The following is a 23,232-nucleotide window of genomic DNA, read 5'->3' on the forward strand; positions in this document are numbered from 1 at the left end:
GTAAGTCATACCACACTGACAAAGTATTTTGTAAATTCCGACCTTCCACAATAATAAGTCTGCAATTTTAGATGGTGGAGGGAAAATAATTTTCACATGACATTTACGAAGGATTCTTGCCATTGTAAACGAAATATTGCCCACAAAAGGAAGAACTAAGGATTTTCCGGCGTATTCTCCTCTTTATCCAGTTCCTGATTCTTGGTTGTAACTGACAGTGCCCTTTTAATCTGTCGAGTGCAATACCTATTTTTCTCTTAAACTGACAGTGCCCTGTTAATCTGTTGGGTGGAGTATTGAACATGAAATGTGTGGTTAAAGGACTGTGAAACCACAAGTAGGCAACAAGGTGTTGGACGTCCATTCCTCATCACAGAACGGTGGAAGTCGAAGGCTTGCATTCTTTACAAAGCAGTGGTCGTGCCTGGACATAGCGTCATCCAGACGTGCGGATGCTCGTAACATACACTGCACCACGGACGTAGAGCCATGAGAATAGTGCTATGCTGTTGGGGACATTCACCTGGGAGTCGTGGCAGTACTCGAAGGCTAAACCCATTTAGTGTAATGATAAAATAGCTAAATCTACCGAAATTCCTTTGTGAACGATAGCACCTGCTAGTGGGGAATAAGCTGATAATCCTGTACCAGTACCGTTATCTACTACAGAAGACATAAGGAGTGTTAATGAAACGTGACAACTGGCGACTACGTGAACATTATTGCCGATCACCTGCTTCCCTTTATGCTTGATGTCTTCCTCAACGGAGATGGCATCTTCCAGTGGGATGGCTGTCCGCGTCGGAATGCCAGAATCGTACTACCGTCTTTCGAGGAGCATGATACGGGATTCTCGTTGATGACTTGACCACCAAATTCGCCCAGTCTAAACATCTCTGACACTGTCGATAAAATTCTTCTGGTTATGTGACCGCATTGTCACATATCATTAGCCCGTAATTTACGGGAATTATCATCTGTGCGTGGATATTTTATGCTATATACCTCCGGAAATCAACAAAGGACTTGTCGAATTCATGCCACACAGAATTGCTGCTGGGCCAACACGCTATCGGTCAGATGGTCTATAGGTTTTGACTCATCAGTGTATGTAAAACTGAATGTTCGAACTCCTACGTGCGTGTATTGAAGTGCAAATCATATATTGTACCTCTACAAAATTTCTTTAGTTCGATAACAGTTGCTCTTAAATTGCTGATTTTTGTGACGAAGGTATTAGAAAGTTGTACTAAGTTGCAAACTTCATGCCATATGGAATAATTTTCTTGGGCAATTACGTACGAGGGATCGAACTTAAATAGCGGCAACTATTTATTCACAACCGATACAAAAGAGTTACATGTTTGCACCTGTTACTGTCCTTCAAAGTAGTCACCAGTGTTGTGTAGTGCCCAGTGCAGTGATGTGGAAGGTGTAGTATACCGTTAGCAGAGCCTGTTCTGTTGATGGTGCGAATGGAGCGGTCTAAAGTAATGGCGATTCTCGTGTACGACTGTGATAGTGTTATCCTAACGCATTACGTTCCTCGACGGCATACCATCAATGGACAGTATTACTGTCCGTTTTTGGAGCATAACCTGCGACCAGCTTTGCGGAAGAAGCGGCGACACCACCTGCGCAACCCGCCCATCATTTTGGACGACAATGCGCCGGCGCATACAGCGCAAGCTGTGGCTGCTCTGTTCAGTCAATGGGACTGGTAAGTACTGTACCATCCACCATACTTCCCGGACGTAAGTCCTTGTGACTTTGATTTGATTCCGAAGATGAAGGAACCATTTCGTGGCATTCGCTTCAGAACTGTTCCAGAGATTCGACAGGCAGTAGACCGCTCCATTCGCGTCAACAGAACAGGCTTTGCTAACGGTATACTACGCCTTCCACATCGCTGGCAACGGGTTCTACACAACGCTGGTGGCTATTTTGAAGGACAGTAACGGGTACAAACATGTAACTCTTTTGTATCGGTTGTGAATAAATAGTTGCCACTATTTAAGTTCCAACCCTCGTACATAGGCAGGATGTATTCATCGTACATAAACTTGCTGTAAGGATTATGTGTGATTTCCGAAAATCTAGAGAAGTATTTAAATAACTAGGTGTACTGACACTAGCCTCATAATTCATTTACTTTATTGTGAAGTTTGTTGTAGAAAACAAGCCGCAATTTGAAAATAATAATAGAATTCATAAATGAAGTAGAAATAAAAACAGTCTCTTCATTCTTACGTTTCTCCCGTCGTATTACACTGTCCAGCCACATTAATGTGACCATCCGTCAAATCCAAAATAATCACTTTTCCCAGATGGTTCAGATGGCTCTGGGCACTATGGGACTTAACATCTGAGGGCATCAGTCCCCTAGAACTTAGAACTACTTAAACCTAACTAACCTAAGGACATCACACACATCCATGCCCGAGGCAGGATTCGAACCTGCGACCGTTGCGGTCGCGCGGTTCCAGACTGAAGCGCCTAGAACCGCTCGGTCACAACGGCCGGCGCCACTTTTTGCAGCGCGGTCCGTTGCGAGACGAGCAGGAAGATAGTCAGTGAAGTTCTGGAAGATACAGACAGGGATTTGGAGCCGTGCCGACTCCAGTGCCTTGACTAGCTGCGCAAGGATTATCGATTGAGGATCCATGACCGGCGAAAAACTTATGTGGCTCTACTGCGCCTTCCATAGTGAGGAAACTACCCAGGGAATTCCGTGAAAACATTCCCCGGACCATAACCTTCCTCCAAAGGCCTGGATCCTTCCAATGATTGTAGCAGGCTGTTTGCTTTCAAACGTTTTACGCCGTACACGCCAAAGGCCATCTATCATCTGGAAAGGCCACCTTTCACCAATCAGTGGACGTCCTTTTGCGGTGAAATGAAATGATCGTACGGCATTGGCCGGGAGACCCCATGCGGGGTGTTCGGCCGCCTAAATTGCAAGTCCTTTTTAGCTGACGCCACTTCGGCGACTTGCGAGTCAATGATGATGAAAGACACACAACGCCCAGTCAGAGAAAATCCCTGACGCTGCCGGGAATCGAACCCGGGACCCCGTGCGCAGGAAGTGAGAACGCTACCGCAAGACCACGAGCTGCGGACACCCTTTTGCGGTACTGGCATGTGAATTCCAACCTTCTTCGCCAATGAAGAGCAGTCAGCATGGGTGCATGAACCAGGCACCTGTTGCGGAGGCCCATACGTAGCAACTTTCGGTGGACGGCCGTTAAGCAGACACTGTTGGTAGCCTCTTAGTTCATCTGGACGACAGCTGCTTGACCGTTGCACGTCTATTCGCTCATACACATCTCCGCAGCCATCGTTTATCACCAAAGTTACCTCCGCGCCGGTTTTGGATGGTGCCATTTTGCCACGTTCGGTAGTACAGTACTTTAACCATGGCAGCACGTGAGCAACTTACAGACCTTGCCGTTCGGAAATGTTTGCGCCCTTCTCTCCCCTGCTACCTTATGTGTGGTTATAGCACGTTGACGTCTAACATAGGCGGTGGTCGCACTACTGTGACTAGTCTGTACATAGCCTCCTTTAACCTTACCCTTGGGCAGAAAGAGACGAAATATGCAGCTGTAACACTATTTGACTTCCTTGTGGGTTATAAGTGGAGATATTAAAAACAAATTACAATAAGTTCTGCTGACAACTCCTTCCATTCTACAGATGGTGCAGCATTTACTGCGTTCAACATCATGGTCATCAGTACTCATTGTGTGACGTTATGGGGTGATTCTCGTCGTGTCCATGCGTATGCGCTTGCCCTAATTTCTAACACAACATTTAGGTACTGCTATCCTGCACTGTTTGTGTTTTATGGCGTACTATGCAGTGTCCTCCATTCATGTGTGATCACACTGCATGATACACCGTAAAACACAGACACTGCAGAATAGTGTTACATGCCTCTACCAGCCGCGACAATAATATATATGTCTCCCTCGAGTGCAGGTTGTGGACAGACAGGGTCATACGCGGATTTTCTTCGGTCCGGGACACGTGCTCGGATAGCCGATTTGACGACTGCTCACGTAAAGCGGGAAATTCAGGTTCTAGTCCTGGTCCAGCACAAATTTTCGCATGTCACCAATACATTGTACAGCTGTAGTCTAATCACATTCGTAATTGCGAATACATATCTTCTGTTTAGATACTGGCCCATTCTCCAATCTTTTCAGATGGACCCTGTAGTTTGTAACAGGACACAGATATACTGATTCCAACGTCTTAGTCAGCAGCTCGTGGTCTCGCGGTCGCGTTCTTGCTTCCCGAGCCTGGGTTCCTGCGATCGATTCCCGGTGGGGTTAGGGATTTTTCACCTGCCTCGAGGTGACTGGCTGTTAGTGTTTTCATCATCATTCCTGAAAGTGGTGAGATTGGACTGAGCAAAGGTTGGGGATTTGTGCGGGCTCTGATAACCGCGCCGTTGAGCGCTCCACAAACCAAACATCATCGTCCAACGTCTTACAATATTCTAGGCAAATATTTTTTTCTTTTCTATTCGTTTGCTTGTCCTCCTCCGTAGGCGAGTGGTCAACGCCACAGGCCCTCGCGTGGGAGACCTGGGTTCGATTCCCGGTAGAACCAAAGATTTTTCGTTCGTGGGAGGACTGGACCACAGTGCACTCAGCCTCGGGATGCCTGTGGAGGAGCTACTTAATTGAGAACTAGCGGTTCCAAGATCAGATGGTCGACAATGCCCGGGAGTGCGCCGTGCTGAGCCCACGCCCCTCCATAGCACATCTGTTGATAAATAACTGAGGAGAGCGCGGCAGCCTTCAGGGCCTAATCAGGGGGTTTTCTTTTTCCTTTTATGAATTTAGTTGATTATCAAAAACTTCATTCTTAAAAACTGTTACTTCGGCGCGAGTCACATAAGAAGACTCTCAGATCCTACTTCATTGAAGATGTAACTGTGTAATACAGTGTTACATTCATGAGAGAAAGAGCCACTAAAACGAGAATATTTCTTGCAATCTCTACAATTATTGCACCGTACGTCTTTTTAAATTCCGTTCGACATTAGTTTCGAATGATCAGTCCATTTTCTAGCACAGCATTACTACAGCCAAAGATGTTGATATATCTACATCTACATCATACTCAGCAAAACACCTAAAGGTGTGTGGCGGAGGGACTTCTTGTACCACTATCTGATCCCCGCAACCCTGTTCCACTCGCGAATAACGCGTGGGAATAACGACTGTCGGTCGGCCTCTGTATTGGCTCTAATTTGTCTAATTTTTTCCTCATAGTCATTACGCTAGACGTATGTGGGAACAAATAATATGTTGTCCTACTCTTCCCGGAAAATTCTCTCTCGAAATTTTAATAGTAAATCTTTCCGTGACAAACAACCCCTCTCTTGTAACGTCTGCCATTGGAGTTCGTTGAGTATTTGCATAACGCTCTCGGCCGACTAAACGATGCCGTGACGAAACGTGCTGCTCTTCGTTGGATCTTCTTTATCTGTTCTATCAGTCCTATTTGGAGGGAGGAACAGTGTTGCACGGGCGTACTGACCAAATCTTGGAAAACGGTACACTCAACGGTCAACGCTACTGTGGCACTGTTCTCCATTCCCTTGTCTACATCTACATCTACTTCTACGTGATTACTCTGCTATTCACAATAAAGTGCCTGGCAGAGAGTTCAATGAACCACCTTCAAACTGTCTACCGTTGCACTCTCGAACGGCACGCGGGAAAAATGAGCACTTCAATTTTTCTGTGCGAGCCCTGATTTATTTTATCGTGATGATCATTTCTCCCTATGTAGGTGGGTGCCAACAGAATGTTTCCGCAATCGGAGGAGAAAACTGGTGATTGAAATTTAATGAGAAGATCCCGTCGCAACGAAAAACGACTTTGTTTTAATGACTGCCACTCCAATTCACGCATCATGTCTGTGACACTATCTCCCCTATTTCGCGATAATCCTAAACGAGCTGCCCTTCTTTGTACTTTTTCGATGTCATCCGTCAGTCCCACCTGATGCGGATCCCACACCGCACAGCAATATTCCAGAATAGGGCGGACAAGCGTGGTGTAAGCAGTCTTTTTAGTAGACCTGTTGCACCTTCTAAGTGTTCTGCCAATGAATCGCAGTCTTTGGTTCGCTCTTCCCACAATATTATCTATGTGATCGTTCCAATTTAGGTTGTTTGTAATTGTAATCCCTAAGTATTTATCTGAATTTACAGCCTTCAGATTTGTGTGACTTACCGCGTAATCGAAATAGAGCTGATTTCTTTCAGTACTCACGTGAATAACTTCTCACATTTCCTTATTCAGGGTCAACTGGCACTTTTCGCACCATACAGATATCTTACCTAAATCATTTTGCAAGTCGTTTTGATCATCTGATGACTTTACAAGACGGTAAATGACAGCATCATCTGACTTTATTTTTATGGACGATAATGAGCGACCGCATCGAACAGGGCAGATGCAGGACCTCTTGGAAAAAGAGGATATTCAGCGAATAGACTGGCCTACTCGTTCCCACCCAACACGGCTGAGATGCGTTTGGAGAGACGTATTGAAGTACGTCCGCAAGTACCAACGACCATTCAGCATTTGTCACCCGCGCTGATGGAGGAATGGAACGCCCCACCACAACTCCGTAACAATCCTGTGGTCAGCATGGGAGCACTTTGGAGAGCAAGCGTTACCATCCATGTTGACCATATACCCTATTAAAAATCATCTCCCGTCTGTTGTAATGTCCAACGGAGCGCCATGGATCGCTATGACTTCAGTGTAATGATAGTATTTGAATAAAGGTGTCACATCTGTGGTCTCATAGCATATTTCTCTCAGCCATCTTCTGTAGTATACTACAGCAGTTCTTTTTATGAATGGTGCGAGTTTCATAGAGCTGTCACTCGGGAGTGACAACTTTGGCACGCCAATGTATGTGTCTTCTTTATCAAATCAAACAGTTTGTTTGTCAACAACATCCATAATTTAATAAACAACTGAATACTTGCCCTCCCATCTTAAAGTTCCGGTTACTCTTACGTTATCATGGAATATTATCTACCATATTCTGCAGAAAACAAAATTGCAGTTGACGATAGCAATAACATTTCAACTTGTCTCTAACTTTATGTCCAACAATGCTCATATACACTCCTGGAAATGGAAAAAAGAACACATTGACACCGGTGTGTCAGACCCACCATACTTGCTCCGGACACTGCGAGAGGGCTGTACAAGCAATGATCACACGCACGGCACAGCGGACACACCAGGAACCGCGGTGTTGGCCGTCGAATGGCGCTAGCTGCGCAGCATTTGTGCACCGCCGCCGTCAGTGTCAGCCAGTTTGCCGTGGCATACGGAGCTCCATCGCAGTCTTTAACACTGGTAGCATGCCGCGACAGCGTGGACGTGAACCGTATGTGCAGTTGACGGACTTTGAGCGAGGGCGTATAGTGGGCATGCGGGAGTCCGGGTGGACGTACCGCCGAATTGCTCAACACGTGGGGCGTGAGGTCTCCACAGTACATCGATGTTGTCGCCAGTGGTCGGCGGAAGGTGCACGTGCCCGTCGACTTGGGACCGGACCGCAGCGACGCACGGATGCACGCCAAGACCGTAGGATCCTACGCAGTGCCGTAGGGGACCGCACCGCCACTTCCCAGAAAATTATGGACACTGTTGCTCCTGGGGTATCGGCGAGGACCATTCGCAACCGTCTCCATGAAGCTGGGCTACGGTCCCGCACACCGTTAGGCCGTCTTCCGCTCACGCCCCAACATCGTGCTGCCCGCCTCCAGTGGTGTCGCGACAGGCGTGAATGGAGGGACGAATGGAGACGTGTCGTCTTCAGCGATGAGAGTCGCTTCTGCCTTGGTGCCAATGATGGTCGTATGCGTGTTTGGCGCCGTGCAGGTGAGCGCCACAATCAGGACTGCATACGACCGAGGCACACAGGGTCAACACCCGGCATCATGGTGTGGGGAGCGATCTCCTACACTGGCCGTACACCACTGGTGATCGTCGAGAGGACACTGAATAGTGCATGGTACATCCAAGCCGTCATCGAACCCATCGTTCTACCATTCCTAGACCGGCAAGGGAACTTGCTGTTCCAACAGGACAATGCACGTCCGCATGTATGCCGTGCCACCCAACGTGCTCTAGAAGGTGTAAGTCAACTACCCTGGCCAGCAAGATCTCCGGATCTGTCCCCCATTGAGCATGTTTGAGACTGGATGAAGCGTCGTCTCACGCGGTCTGCACGTCCAGCACGAACGCTGGTCCAACTGAGGCGCCAGGTGGAAATGGCATGGCAAGCCGTTCCACAGGACTACATCCAGCATCTCTACGATCGTCTCCATGGGAGAATAGCAGCCTGCATTGCTGCGAAAGGTGGATATACACTGTACTAGTGCCGACATTGTGCATGCTCTGTTACCTGTGTCTATGTGCCGGTGGTTCTGTCAGTGTGATCATGTGATGTATCTGACCCCAGGAATGTCTCAATAAAGTTTCCCCTTCCTGGGACAATGAATTCACGGTGTTCTTATTTCAATTTCCAGGAGTGTAGTTGATCTTATCACTTCTTGTAACAAACAGTTCCTCACAATACACACTCTATCACACACTGTGCCAACGTTGCCTAACGTAGCTATAAAATACTGATCGCAATAATGTCCACATTCCTGTGCGTCCAACGATCGCATAGACAGTGTTTACTTAGAAAGTCTGCTGAATTTTTTATGTGCCAATGGCAACCTGTTTTACCATATTTTTCACCGAAAGATATCTGTCTGTAAAGACTATTGACCATTACTAACTGTTACTTGACCTGAATAGTATGTTTAAGTGAAGGATATCAAGTTCCTATGTAACATTCCTGAATAGTATTCTATTAAGTATCAAAACATCAATGTTTATGTGAGACAAATGTTGGAGATACAAAGCTGTGGAGCCGCAGATATTCTGAAATGGTTATTAAACATCAATGTGATATTCTGCTGAGACTGCAATAAATGCACATAAACGCCCAATTGATATTTGTAAACTGTTATCTGACGTACTCAAAACGGCCTACATTTTCACGAATATTCACCATGGATGATGCCGTTAAAATAAAAGTGGGTACATCATTCAAGGTCATTTAATCTATATGCAGACAATTTATTAATGAAGGATGGAAATTAATTTGTTGTTATTGGCGACTATCACATCCTACCCCCGACGCTATTCTCTAACGATTGCGAGTTACAAGCCTACTCGACGCAGTAAATTAAATTGATCACTTCAGTGTTCCTCTTGCAATTGCTTGGAATACTATTCATGCAAGCTATATTTTTTACCTTAATAAACGATATCACACCGTCTACAGCGAATATTATCGTCGTCAACAGAAGTGATATTTCTCGATTTTTACTTGTAGTACTACTTTGACTCTGCGGAAGACTACTTTTTGTGATAATAGTGATTCTCCTTCTATATTTTGTTTACATTTTAGGCTTTTCTTCGATCTACATCGTTCATACTTTACACAGTACTCGACACTGCTTCCTGTCATTTATACGTGAATAAACTGTGTTGGAACCGTTACAGGGCTACGGTAATAGAGCGGCCAGATGTGTGGTACATGGACGATGGCCCCCTGAGCTACACGTTTTGTGAAGAAGTCCACAACTCCTTCGACGAGCAGCCGCCAGTGCAGAAGGAGTGCTGCGCGTGTCAGGAAGCAAAGTATGAGGTAAGTGCCAATCGTATTCACTGTATTCTTTGAGGATTCTGTCTTCTTCAGTTTACACTTTCCTGCCCTGCAAATACTTCATATGTGTTGTTAAAATTGTTTCGTTAACAGTACTTCACAGTTTCCTCTCTTTTCGCCGCTACTGTACACTGAGGAGCCAAAACATTGTGACCACCTGCTTAACAGCTTGTTTGTCCGTCTTGGAGTGAAATATATCACTGATGCTGCGTTTCAGGTATCCGACAGTTTGTTAGTAGGTTTTTGGAAGTACGTGGCATTAGACGTCTACGCACAGGTCATGTAATTCGCGTAAATAACGGGCCGCTGATTTGCGAGTCGGTAGTGGCTCCCGATAGCGACCCAGATGGGTGCTATAGGATTTACAACAGGCAAATTTGATATCCGTGACCTCAACTTGAGTTCACTATAATGCCCCTGAAACCACTGTAGCATGATTCTGGCTCCGAGACACGGACAATTATACTGCTGAAAGATGACATCGCCATCTGGGAAGACATCAAGCATGAAAGGATGCAGATGATTCGCAGCTGTCAGCGTGTCTTCGATTATTTCCACCAGTCCCATGCCAGAGCAGGAGAATGTCTCCCGTAGCATAATACTGCTGCCACCAGCCTGCGTCTGTGGCATGTTACACGTTTCGAGCTGCCGTACGCCTCGGTCGCGGCGTTTGTGGACACGATCATCGACCTAGCGTAGCAAAAATGTGATTCATCCCAAGACCCGACATGTTTCCATTGATCGACAGTCGAATCGCAGTGCACCCGTGCCCACTACAGCGGTAACTGACGATGTCGTTGGCTCAACATGTGACACGTAGGCGTTGTTCTCTGCGGAGCTCCATGTTCAACAATGTACGATGAACGGTGTGCTCCGAAACACTTCTGCGTGCTCCAGAATTGTGCTCTTTAGGCAGAGATGTCACATTACCATCATTAGAATTACACTACTCGCCATTAAAATTGCTACACCAAGAACAAATACAGATGATAAACGGGTATTCATTGGACAAATATACTAGAACTGACATGTGATTACATATTCACGCAATTTGGGTGTATAGATCCTGAGAAATCAGTACCCAGAACAACCACCCATGGCCGTAATAACGGCCTTGATACCCCTGGGCATTGAGTCAAACAGAGCTTGTATGGCGTGTACAGGTACAGCTGCCCATGCAGCTTCAACACGATACCACAGTTCATCAAGAGTAGTGACTGGCGTATTGTGACGAGCCAGTTGCTCTGCCACCATTGACCAGACGTTTTTAATTGGTGAGAGATCTGGAGAATGTGCTGGCTAGGGCAGCAGTCGAACATTTTCCCGTACAGGACCAGCAACATGCGGTCGTGCATTATCCTGCTGAAATGTAGGGTTTCGCAGGGATCGAATGAAGGGTAGAGCCACGGTCGTAACACATCTGAAATGTAACGTCCATTGTTCAAAGTGCCGTCAATGCGAACAAGAGGTGACCGAGACGTGTAACCAATGGCATCCCATACCATCACGCCGGGTGATACGCCAGTATGGCGACGACGAATACACGCTTGAATACACGCTTCCAATGTGCGTTCACCGCGATGTCGCCACACACGGATACGACCATCATGATGCTGTAAACAGAACCTCGATTCATCCGAAAAAATGACGTTTTGCCATTCGTGCACCCAGGTTCGTCGTTGAGTACACCATCGCAAGCGCTCCTGTATGTGATGCACCGTCAAGGGTAAAGGCAGCCATGGTCTCCGAGCTGATAGTCCATGCTGCTGCAAACGTCGTCGAACTGTTCGTGCAGATTGTTGTCGTCTGTTGACTCAGGGATCGAGACGTGGCTGCACGATCCGTTACAGCCATGCGGATAAGATGCCTGTCATCTCGACTGCTAGTGATACGAGGCCGTTGGGATCCAGTACGGCGTTCCGTATTACCCTCCTGAAACCACCGATTCCATACTCTGCTAACAGTCATTGGATCTCGACCATCGCGAACAGCAATGTCGCGATACGATTAGCCGCAATCGCGATAGGCTACAATCCGACCTTTATCAAAGTCGGAAACGTGATCGTACGCATTTCTCCTCCTTACACGAGGCATCACAACAACGTTTCACCAGGCAACGCCGGTCAACTGCTGTTTGTGTATGAGAAATCGGTTGGAAACTTTCCTCGTGTCGCCACGTTGTAGGTGTCACCACCGGCGCCAACCTTGTGTGAATGCTCTGAAAAGCTAATAATTTGCATATCACAGCATCTTCCTCCTGTCGGTTAAATTTCGCGTCTGTAGCACGTCATCTTCGTGGTGTAGCAATTTTAATGGTCAGTAGTGTATGTATTAATACCTTCAGCTGCTGACTGGCGTTGATATATATGAACGGCGACAGGTGAAAATGTGTGCCCCGACCGGTACTCGAACCCGGGATTTCCTGCTTACATGGCAGACGCTCTACCCATCTTAGCCAGCGAGGGCACAGACGATAATGCGACTGCAGGGACTATCTCACGCACGCCTCCCGCGAGACCCACATTCTCACCTTATATGTCCACACACTACATTCGTAGCGTCCCTACTCAACACACTCATTACTCGTGGAAGACATTCTTACCAAGTCCCGTAAGAGTTCGGGTAATATGTGTCCAACCGCACAGAAGAAGGAGGTCATCGCCCGTATTGCCAGAACCATATCCGTATAAACATTACCATCAATCCCACTTTACAGAGCAGACAAGCCCCCGAAACCCACGTTCTGTGAAGAATCGTGGACGTGCAACCGTTTAGCACCTATTGGTAGTTTCACTGTCCTTCTACCAGTTACCTTAGATGCTCACGACAATAACACGTGAACATTCGACAAACTTTGCCGTTTTGGAGATATTCGTTCATAGACTCTGCGTAACAATAATCTTCACTTTGTCAAAGTCTCTTATCTCAATGGATTGCAGCCCATATCTTCGCTAGAGAGATTCCCCATCCGTGTCCGCTTACATACTTTAGTTGCCGCCTCAAGTACCCGCAACGCCACCACGCGGCACCCGACGTCGCGGTGAACACAAACCATAATGTTTTGGCTTATCACTGTACATTCCTTAAAGGAGTAAGTAAATGAATTTTACAGACACAGTCACAATTACCGCCCATACAGACTGTCTGTCAGTAGGCAGGAAACTTCTTTGTTGGACTGAAGCATCGGTTTTTTCGTGACACATCGCAGAAAAACTGTAGGTATTATTGAAAAGCCCACGGAACCAAAAATGAGTCACGTGGCACATTAGACATAGCTGTGCTTTCATGTGCCATTATAAGGGTGTAAAGGCGTCAACCAGATAGCAGCTGCACGTGGAAATTTCTGCATAACGCATGCCTCATTAGCCTCCTGTAAGAGGGAGAGCGAGTTTCGTGCAAAGTACTGTCGTAAAGAAGCGACTGATTTCAGATTTCCTTAAAGTCCATCCAATGCAGTAAATGAAAGATTTTGAAGCTATGACACCGGGAACTCTTCTAGTTCACTAGCAGTGGCAACATACCGTTCTAAAATAAATTCACATCAAAACAGCAATCGAAAAATAATGCTGACGGGAAGGGAACAGCGATAAGTGTCGGGACTTATGACTGAAATTCGCTTCATTTAGAGGTGAGTATCGCAACTTGATGTCAGTGCGGGCTTTCCAGATTCGTCCTGGGTTAACAGTTTCAGAGGAAGCGGATATATGGTCTAGAGCAAAGGACGCAAGATATCACGAGTTAACATACGAAGAACAACAAAAAAATTTCACCTGTGTTGTGGTTTTCCCTTAAAAATTACGTAGCCCATAAACTAAAATGTTGAAGCTCCCTGATGGCTAATTATCTGCTGTGAAGCTTAAAAGATTTGGAAAGCTGTACTGACAGAATATAAGCGATGAGCGTGGTTCATTATGACTACTTGGATAGCTGTCATTTCGAGCATTGCCTGTGAAAGGCAAGGTTCAGCGTTGGAGGCTTGGCCCGACGCATAATTTAAATCTGTGAGGAGACTTTGTATGAAAATCTTTGGTAGGCGTAATTGTTCTGGAAGAAGTCTATTTATTGCCTGCATTGCGTATCTCGCGCAAGAGTCACGAGAATAAGGAAGATTAGGGAGAGTACACAGGCATATAGGCACTCACGTTCCCCTCTCTCCACAAGTGAATCACATGTGGTACAAAATCCACAGTACCCTCCTCCATGTACTTTACAGCAGTCTATGGAATATTTTTGGGGATGTTTGCAATGACAACATTTTACGCAGAATCAAATAACGTAGCAAGCTGATAGAAATCACTTTTATTAGTGGGAAGAACTTATTGCTCACGCTCACATTTCCTGTTCCCACTTGTAGAAAAGATTCAGACTTGTATTCAAATCTATAGTAATAATAAATTTGTAAAACTGTCGTGCCTGTATGTTTGTTTAGACGAATTTTCGTGAGGTTTTCGCAGGTAACTTGGGCACAGCTTGGGGCATGGAACAGACTTCACCACATCAGAATTGGAACACGAAAACAATGATGTTATTGAAAGTTTTAAAATTAATTATAAAACAGTCTAGATTACAAGGTGCGTTTATTAGAAAGTGACCTGTTTCGATCGTCACGTGGTCATCTTCAGACGTTCTACTGTAAAATAATGTAGGATTTAAATTAGAGGGGTACATAAACAAACTTAAAATTAGCTTTAAAACTACAAATCACAGATATATGCTTATTGATAGACAATGGCTCTGTATGGTGTGGGAACCGCTGACTGACGATAGTCAACTGCTGCAGAGCGCAGTATAGCTATTTCATAAATGTCAGAGACTCCGCCTACAGCTCACAACATGATGTCAGTGTTAGCCACTCAGGTGAAAGTCGAGAGAATTATGTACAAAAGATGCACTTATTAGTAAATAGAACGTCAAAATTATGTAGAATAAATTTGTAGTAAAGAAGAAGCAGCTTGTTAATACAGCTATTACCAAGTAAATATAATAAGAGCTTTATGCAGGAAACAAAAAAACATCACATTCGTTGTGTAAAGACTGTACTCTAGGAGCCTGCTGGTAAAATAATTACGATGTTGTTGGTTTCTATCGAGATGGTGGACACCGTGCCAAAAACGTAACAGCAGGGCGATTTCCATAAAGATTGCTGTAAGTATCGACAGGGAATGTCCAACGGACGACCTTCCACAGATGTACGAAGTAGTTGGTTACTGGACGCTGATCTTGTTTGGTTTCCTTTGAAGCAGCCACAAAAAACGATAAAGGAAGTAGAGAATGATCCATAGATGCAGTCCCAGTATATAAAAAACCGGTATCTGTTAATGTACGTATTGATCTATAGTAAATAGCAGTAGATCGTAATATGCTAGCAAATAACAACAAAAGTGGTATGAGAATAACGTGTCCGTATTTCCAAAATACACCATGTGGTAACTAGTGAAAAGTAATTTCGAAAAGTAATAAATTAAAATGACGTACACGTATAAATTAAAAATATAGTACTATGACTGGCCTAATATGCTAATTATCTGCGAATGTAATAACGTTATATAAATATGTAAGAAAATAATAAGAAATTTAAAGAACCCATGAGCCTTATATTCAAATAAAATAACAATTTAACACAATAATATGGGTTATAACAAAAAGATTGTGGAGAAGGGCGTAAAACAGATTTGTCCAGTTACAAAACCAGAAAATCAGAGTAAGCATTGTAAGGCAGATCGCCAAAATGTTTAAAGAAATGTTTGTCTTTGAATTCTAGCTGTTCCTTTGTAACATATGAGAGTTTATTTTTGTAGTGCATAGAAATTTCGGTTTCTTTTAACGTATTAAGAAATAGCGCTGTAGATGCATTATGTAAAATTTTCATATTATTAGAAAGGCAACCTTCAATACTGATTATGTTCATAAAGTTGCTGACTAAACAAGGATTTGGGCACCTCTAAAAGCAGGAGGAAATTTAAGACAAAAATGGTAGCTATTTGAAATATTAAAAACGCTTAAAATGCTAAATAATCAAAATGTACATAAAGGAAGTCACGTTTGCTTCGTTGCTTACAGGTGTAAACACATAACAAGAAGAAACCTACAGGCAGCAAGTAGTAAACACGAGTAAAGTCGGCATTCGTCGGCAGTATGTTAATTATTGCATCAACCGAAATACTGGAGCAAGTACGTGATTTCTAAATGGGACGATACAGACTTTATGAAGATGGTCTCCCACAACTCTTAAACATATAGAAAACGTCATAGTTCACCCCCGAGTGCGGATGATACATACTTCTTTATTACGACAAGTGACAGTCTTTAGAGTATCATTAAGTATCATAAGACATTTAAAACAACTTACATAAGACGGCAATCAGCATAAAATCCATCATAAATCATTGTTATCATTTAGTAAAGTATGCTGTATTACATCGTGCTATATGACAACAGCTAGTTACGCTGTATTTTGTGCAAACTGAAGCCATGTAAGGTGTTTGAAATGTCTTATGGCACCTGATCGATGGTCCGAGGACTGAAAGGAGTCGCAATGAATAACTATTTGTGATCATCTCTTAGTTTGTACGCACAGTGTGGACAGAAACAGTTTGAAAAGCTTGTAACGGTGCTGAAGGGTAGCATATGCTGCGAAGAAAAAAGTCGATACTTGCGCCATTTCCGAATTAATTAGCATTGTCGTTAGCCAATCAGGCTGTTGCGTTCGACAATTCAATCGGCCCGACAGAAACAATTAGTGTCAGTTGTTCTCGTAGCATAGAGATAGCGCACGAGACTACTCAACCTTTGACTCCGATTCGAACTTGCTACCGTCTCATGTTCCATTTCTGTATAGCTCTCTTATTCGGTTTCAGGAAATCAAACGGAGAACATGTTTGGGGACATCGTCTCTGGCGGGCCGTTTGAATTTGTGAGCACAACGGCCTGACTGGCTAACTTCAATGCTAACTAACTAGGAAACGGTGCAACGTATCGATTTTTTTCTGAGCTATTGTTTCTCAACACAACCTACCCTTCAACACCCTTACAAGTTTTTCACACTGTTTCTGACCGCCCTGTATATAGGATATAACACTAGTTAATGTTGGTGTGAAACTTTCCGGAAAAATATCCGGGAAATGTGATAAAATAGACGGAAAATGCGTCCAGTATCGACAGTTACGGTGTGAACAACGCTAAGTGAAGCTGTCAGTAATGGCAGACTCCGACGTCTCAAGCCTTGGAGTCAAGAACTGGGGGAGACGGGTTAGAGATTACAGTGCTTGAGGTCTCCCTACCGTCGTGTTTACTTTCAGTCTTCTTTCTGTGAGTTATGTGTCATCGCTCTAGGTTTTGGGATGTGGCCAGATGCATCAACCCGTCTGGACAGCTGTGCGTGCTTAAGCGGCGATCCGGAAGCGAGTCCACCCGTCGGACTACGGACGAGGGCCGGTGTGCCGGCCAGCCTCGATGTGGTGTTTGGGCCGTTTCCCACATCCCACTGGAAAAATTCTGGGATGTTACACAATCACTGCTCAGTTACCCGATTCGCAAACATTCAGAAAGCTTTAGCCCACTTTCACATGTATAACGCTATACACAGATATCTGGGGTACACATACACCGTCAGGTGGGGGTAACAGGTGGCGACAGGGAAGACACTCGGCTACCTCTTTAACTAACCACACCAAATCCGTAAATAACCACGCCAACACTGCGCCAATGCGGCTCAAAGCACAAGAAAAAGAAGAAGAAGTTGTGGCTGAATGCAGTGAAATCGGAGAAAAGTAAGTATCCATTGTGCGTTTTGCGAAAGAGTCCATCTCTTATATACACAAGTTCTCAGCCCAACGAAAAGCATCCTTAATGAAACTGATCCGAATACACATCAGAAAGCTACTACTGAAAGCTACTATGTTCCGATTCCGAGATTTCAGTGGGTGCTCGGGAGCAGCGTCGTGGAAATTGTCGTGAAACGATCTTGTTTGCGAGAGTCGTCTAAAAATTAAATTTCCTATTTTTTTTTAAAGTAAGTGAATTTGGGTAGAAAAGCAGCGCATGCACGAGAGAGGTATGACAACAATCAAATGACTGCGGGCCAAGTCTTAACTGTTGCATTAAAGCTGCAGCAGTCCGCTGCTAGTGGGCTAGTGGCTAGAGTTGCTGCCTCTGGATCACGGGGTCCCGGGTTTGATTCCTGGCCGGGCAGGGAATTTTCTCCGTCCGGGGATCGTGTGTTTGTGTTGTCCTCATCATTTCATCATCATTCATGAAAGTGGCGAGAATGGACTGAGTAAACATTGGGAATTTGTACGGGCGCTGATAACCGCGTAGTTGAGCGCCCCACAAACCTAACATCGTCATCATCAGCAGCAGCAGTGGCTGAAAACGGCGCCGACTGCGACGTTTGGTCTGTGCTAGGCCTATAGTTTCTGAATGCACAGAACATAGCGCCGATTGATATTAGTCATCTGGAGTGTTAGCTCTAATAGCTGAAGGTCATGGAAAAACAGATGGCGTCTGATAGCTGAAGGTCATGGGAAAACAGATGGTGTGTCGCTAGTGTAGGCAATTTTCCAAAAATCGTCCAGATGCCCAAGGAATAAAAGCATTTTCACAAATATGATAAAGATCGAAAGTCAAAGGATAAAAGTTTTTTCAAAGAATTAATATTTATCCTAATTTGCAATATATTCTTCAAAACAATAATTATCTTGTACTAGATATTTTCTAAACTAGCCTATGTTCTTCCCCAGGATTCAAGCTATCTACATACCAAATTTCATCGAAATCGGCTCGGCGTGTTAGTCGTGAAAACGTAAAGATAGAATTACTTTCGCATTTATGGATAAAACTTTCAGTTACTGTGTCTTTTTTTGCGTAATCCGAATTTGATGAAATGAATCCTCTTCATTGTCCCAAACTATGCTCAAGTTACCTGTGCAAGCCCCATGAAAAAGATTACAGTATTCAAATAGACAAATAGACGGTTGTCCCCCGTGATCTGATTTTTTATGAAATAAACCCCATACAGTGTCACAATTCTGTGCTCAAGTTACATGAGAAAACCTCATAAAAATTCGTATAGTAGTTTCGGAGATTAGTGTGTTCAAACACAGCAACAGACAGATACGACGGTTTTAGATGAAACTTTCAATCACGACATCTTTTTTCCGTGATCCGATTTTAACTAAGCGAAGCCTATAAGATCCGCCAAGCTATTTATAAGTTACTTGCGAAAATCGCATTAAAATTCGTGTACTAGTTTTGGAGGTTAGCGTGTTCAAGGAGACAGAATAAAAGTTTTACAGATTTATTGTTAATATATACGATGACGAAGGAATGAAGACAATTGTAATAATTTCATTCCCAGGCGGGAAACTTCTGTGAAATGTACGTACGAAGTTGATTCCACAGTAAGACAAGTGTCTCTATCCTGATTGTGATTATGTCAAAATATAGTGAAAACATTGCTGTATCTGCGAAAATAATGTTTTTCCTGTAACTCTGTTGTCCTTTCTTTTTAGAAAAGGAAAATTAATTTCTAGATGTTGTAACACCTTTGATTGTATGGCATAAACCCAAGCTAAACGCAACAGCTAAAAATATTCTATAGCAGCAGGTAGTGGTGAATTTATCAACTGTTTAGTATGGTCTCTTAACTTAACATAAATTATTTCCTTTTTTTGTTGCTTTTGTACCCAGCTGACTTTTGAAGGACTGTGGTCGCGGCACACCCACCCCAAGGGCTTCCCGGACGACAGCTTCTTAGCTAAGTTCAGCGACGTGATTGGAGCGTCGCACACATCCGATTACTACTTCTGGTCCTACGGAGCGAGGGCTTCCCCGGGTCTCAAGCAAGTGGCTGAACGTGGCTCTACCCGCGAACTGGAGCGCGAACTCAAGGCCCAGGTAAGAACAGGAAAGCAGATAAAATCAATCATTCGCCTTCTTTACATTTTTCCAATATCAACTTCAGAGAACTTACACCAACTTTCTTATTAGCAAGGTATGTTCTTCGTCTCTCCCAAGGAAGGCCCCCTTATATCATTTATCAGATACGGTCCTCTCATCGATTTTTTCCCATATTTGAAGCATCATTGCTATACGTTTGAAGATATCAAGACACACAGCCTACAAACTGACCCAAGAATAGCTTTCCTCTTTACTGATACTGAAATTCTCTACAGAGCCAGCCGAAGGTGGTTCCTAAATCAAAGGCTAAATAATTTTCTGATACACACCATTTAGCCTACTACTATGATGTAGTTCAACACGGCACAAGTAGTGAAAACTTCAGAGGACACGACCTGACCGCTGAATGCTTGCGTAAGATATGTGTGCAACATTTGGCTATTTCGTCATATTAGGCCTTCCTAAAGCCAGTTACATTGTTTGCGACCGGATAGGCGACGTGATTTTCACACGCTCTGGTTACTTCATCGGTTTCTTGGTCATTGATGTCCTCAATAGCTCTCCTCACATATGAAGTACCAGTCGTCATTACGGAACTACAATATCAGGTAGGATATAGCCAGCATTTTGATCGTACTGTGTGGTTATAATTAAACCGATGATGTTCCGAGGGCTGCAGTGCAGCCTGTACACCTCGCAGGGCGCTGAAAAATCGTAGGCATGTTCAGTAATCGGTGCGCTAGCAGATTATGCTTAAAAAACATAACAGTCCACTTTCTGCCGCCTGACCAAAATATGGAGATGTAAGCAGTTTTGACGTCACTATGCTGTTTGCTGCTTGGCGATTCGTGTTGATTCCTTTGGGAAGTGACTGTTAATGTAAAGTCTCTATATGTCCATCTTTTTAGTGATGGTTCCGAGAATCGGCTGTTCGATACAGGATGTCAAATGAAACACCTTCCAGCCGTCTAGTTTCCAATCTTATTGTATTTGACAACCAGTTTCAGCGTTTTACTACGCCATCTTCAGGTCCCTGAGCGACGTGTAGGAATATTCTACCTCGGTTGTGATCAAATCAGGAGCCAGCAATACTGGTATCAGTAGATTTTTGCTATAGCGGTCACTTCAACCATCATGCGCCGGCAGAAAGGTAGCTGAAATCTGGTTTCGCAGGACAGAGCGGATCAGGTTGTGGAAAGGGGCCAAGGTCAATTATTCTTAGTTATACAAGAACACACACAACTTTATTCCTCAAACCAATGCACAGTTTTCTCTTTAAAATAACAAAGAACAATTCATGGCTGAGGGCCCAAGTAACTTCTCCAGAATAAGTTTGAATGATTGCTTTTAAAACACCATGATTTAAAGTAACGGCTGAAAGCCTTACTTCAGCAAAATTACCATATCTTCCCGGCTAAAGGCCGAAATAATATTTCAGATCAGCTAGGGAAATTCTTTAAAAGCCAAGCATTTACAAATTCCGGCTAAAGGCCATATTAAGAAAAATTCAAGTTAATTCTTCGGCTGAAGGTGACCCAAACAGTTACTCAAGAATAATTAACCCTTTCAGACCCTCTGGCTACAATTGTGTACATTAACTTTTACAGTCTGTTAGCTGCAACAAAAGTATTTCTTTCCTAAGCGAACCTGAGCTACACACTTGTAAATGTTCAACCTTTTCATCACGCGCAAATGCTGCCACCCGTTGGGCATCACTATAAAAATATCAGCAAGTCAATGTAGCAGTGCGCAGCAACTCGTGACCACCAGAATACATGGTTCGCTATATTCCAGTGTATAATTGAATGTTGTTGTTGTTATTTTACTTGGAAATTATTGAATGATCATTTTACTATTTATTACAATAGAGAATATTTCATAATTAGTTGTTTTAGTCCTTAAAGTGAAGCCAAGTGAACAAAGTACGTTTTGGAAACGGGTACATATTTTTGTATAAATCTTGCTCCTAAAATCATTAAAAAATCACCTAAGACCACTACTACATAAAGAAAAATGTTTCGTCCTCCAGAAAAATTTCGGGTCTGAAAGGGTTAAAGACAACGTTGAGATAAACATTTACAGAATACGGCTGAAGGCCGTTTCAAGAATTCAAGATAATTAAAGGGAAACCTTACAGACAAGGATTTACATATTAAAGCCACAGGTATTGTATTGTATGTTAACCGGGGACCTAGAAACGACGGAGAGGCTCCGTCCCCGCCGCAGCTGCAGTGGTCCACAACCCAACGACGACTACGGCAGTCCACCCCTCCGCCGCCCCACACCGAATCCAGGGTTATTGTGCGGTTCGGCCCCCGGTGGACCCCCCCCCCCCCCCCCCAAGGGAACGTCTCACACCAGACGAGTGTAACCCTATGTTGGCGTGGTAGAGTAATGGTTGTGTACACGTACGTGGAGAACTTGTTTGCGCAGCAATCGCTAGTGTAACTGAGGAGTAATAAGGGGAACCAGCCCGCATTCGTCGAGGCAGATGGAAAACCTTCTAAAAACCATCTACTGACTGACCGGTTCATCAGACCTCGACACAAATCCGCCGGGCGGATTCGTGCCGGGGACCAGGCGCTCCTTCCCGCCCGGAAAGCCGTGCGTTAGACTGCACGGCCAACCGGGCGGGCAAGCCAGAGGTTCTGAAACAAACGCGACTGAAGGCCTAAATACAGAGCAACAAGAATTTTAAATGAAACACGGCTGAAGGCCTAATCTAAGTTGTTATGGAGTTCGGCTGAAGGCCATATACTAAACATAAAACAGACAATATTAATACACGACTGAAGACCTGGCACACTACCTGCGACCAAATAAAATGACAATCACAAACAACAAACAGTGGTGCCCAGAAATGTTCCATGGGTAGGCCTGGAGAGGAAACTGTAACCACAGTTCAGATGAGACAGACAGCCAAGGGTAACACTAAACAGTCGGGTTGCAGCACGACCTACGAACTGCTGACAAATCAACCAACCTCCTAATCAGTTCCCTTCCACCCGACCAACAGCACGAAAACCAAAAGTATCACGAAGACGTGGATCGCTGCAGGATTATGTCTTAATAATTGGCGTATAAACACAGTCCAGGCACAATAAACACTCAAATAAAAAAAATGAACAACACCAAGCTGTCGAACTACACGCCGTGCCGGACAGCATCAACAGGGCGAGGAAAAGACACTGCCTCAAAACTACGCTAACGCCCAGGGCAGGTAATCGGAACGTTAACGGCCACAAGGCAGAAAATACCGCTGGTGCACTTCACTAATAAATTATAATCACTTCAAAGGTTGGCTGCAAATTTAGCCGACTCCAACACGTTGCTGCTTGCGGGGACAGCCCAGGATGCAACAACAAGCAATCAACAAAGAGATGTCACAACGGTTGAGCTTTCATGACAGGTTCACTGATTACTCAACTGCAGTATGCAGGTGCGGTGGGCTGCTAACTTGGCAGATCTCGCAGCTAGTGCCACACAACTCAGACCGCGCGTGCATGCCACCTGCGGCCCCGGCCTGATCACACGCCGCAGACACTTCCTCGCTACTCCGCCGCA

The 23,232-nt window shown here is 44.4% G+C and overlaps 1 protein-coding gene across 1 annotated transcript in view; it reads left to right on the plus strand.

The window, feature by feature from the left end:
* Positions 1-23,232, plus strand: part of LOC124788945 (spondin-1-like) — a 643,244-nt gene that overhangs the window by 334,523 nt on the left and 285,489 nt on the right. Inside the window, exons 4-5 of the mRNA XM_047256231.1 lie at positions 9,609-9,753; positions 19,459-19,665. Coding sequence (XP_047112187.1) covers positions 9,609-9,753; positions 19,459-19,665 — 352 coding nt within the window. The remainder of the gene's footprint in view (positions 1-9,608; positions 9,754-19,458; positions 19,666-23,232) is intronic.

This window comes from Schistocerca piceifrons, chromosome 3, assembly GCF_021461385.2.
Source record: "Schistocerca piceifrons isolate TAMUIC-IGC-003096 chromosome 3, iqSchPice1.1, whole genome shotgun sequence".
NCBI lineage: Eukaryota > Metazoa > Arthropoda > Insecta > Orthoptera > Acrididae > Schistocerca > Schistocerca piceifrons.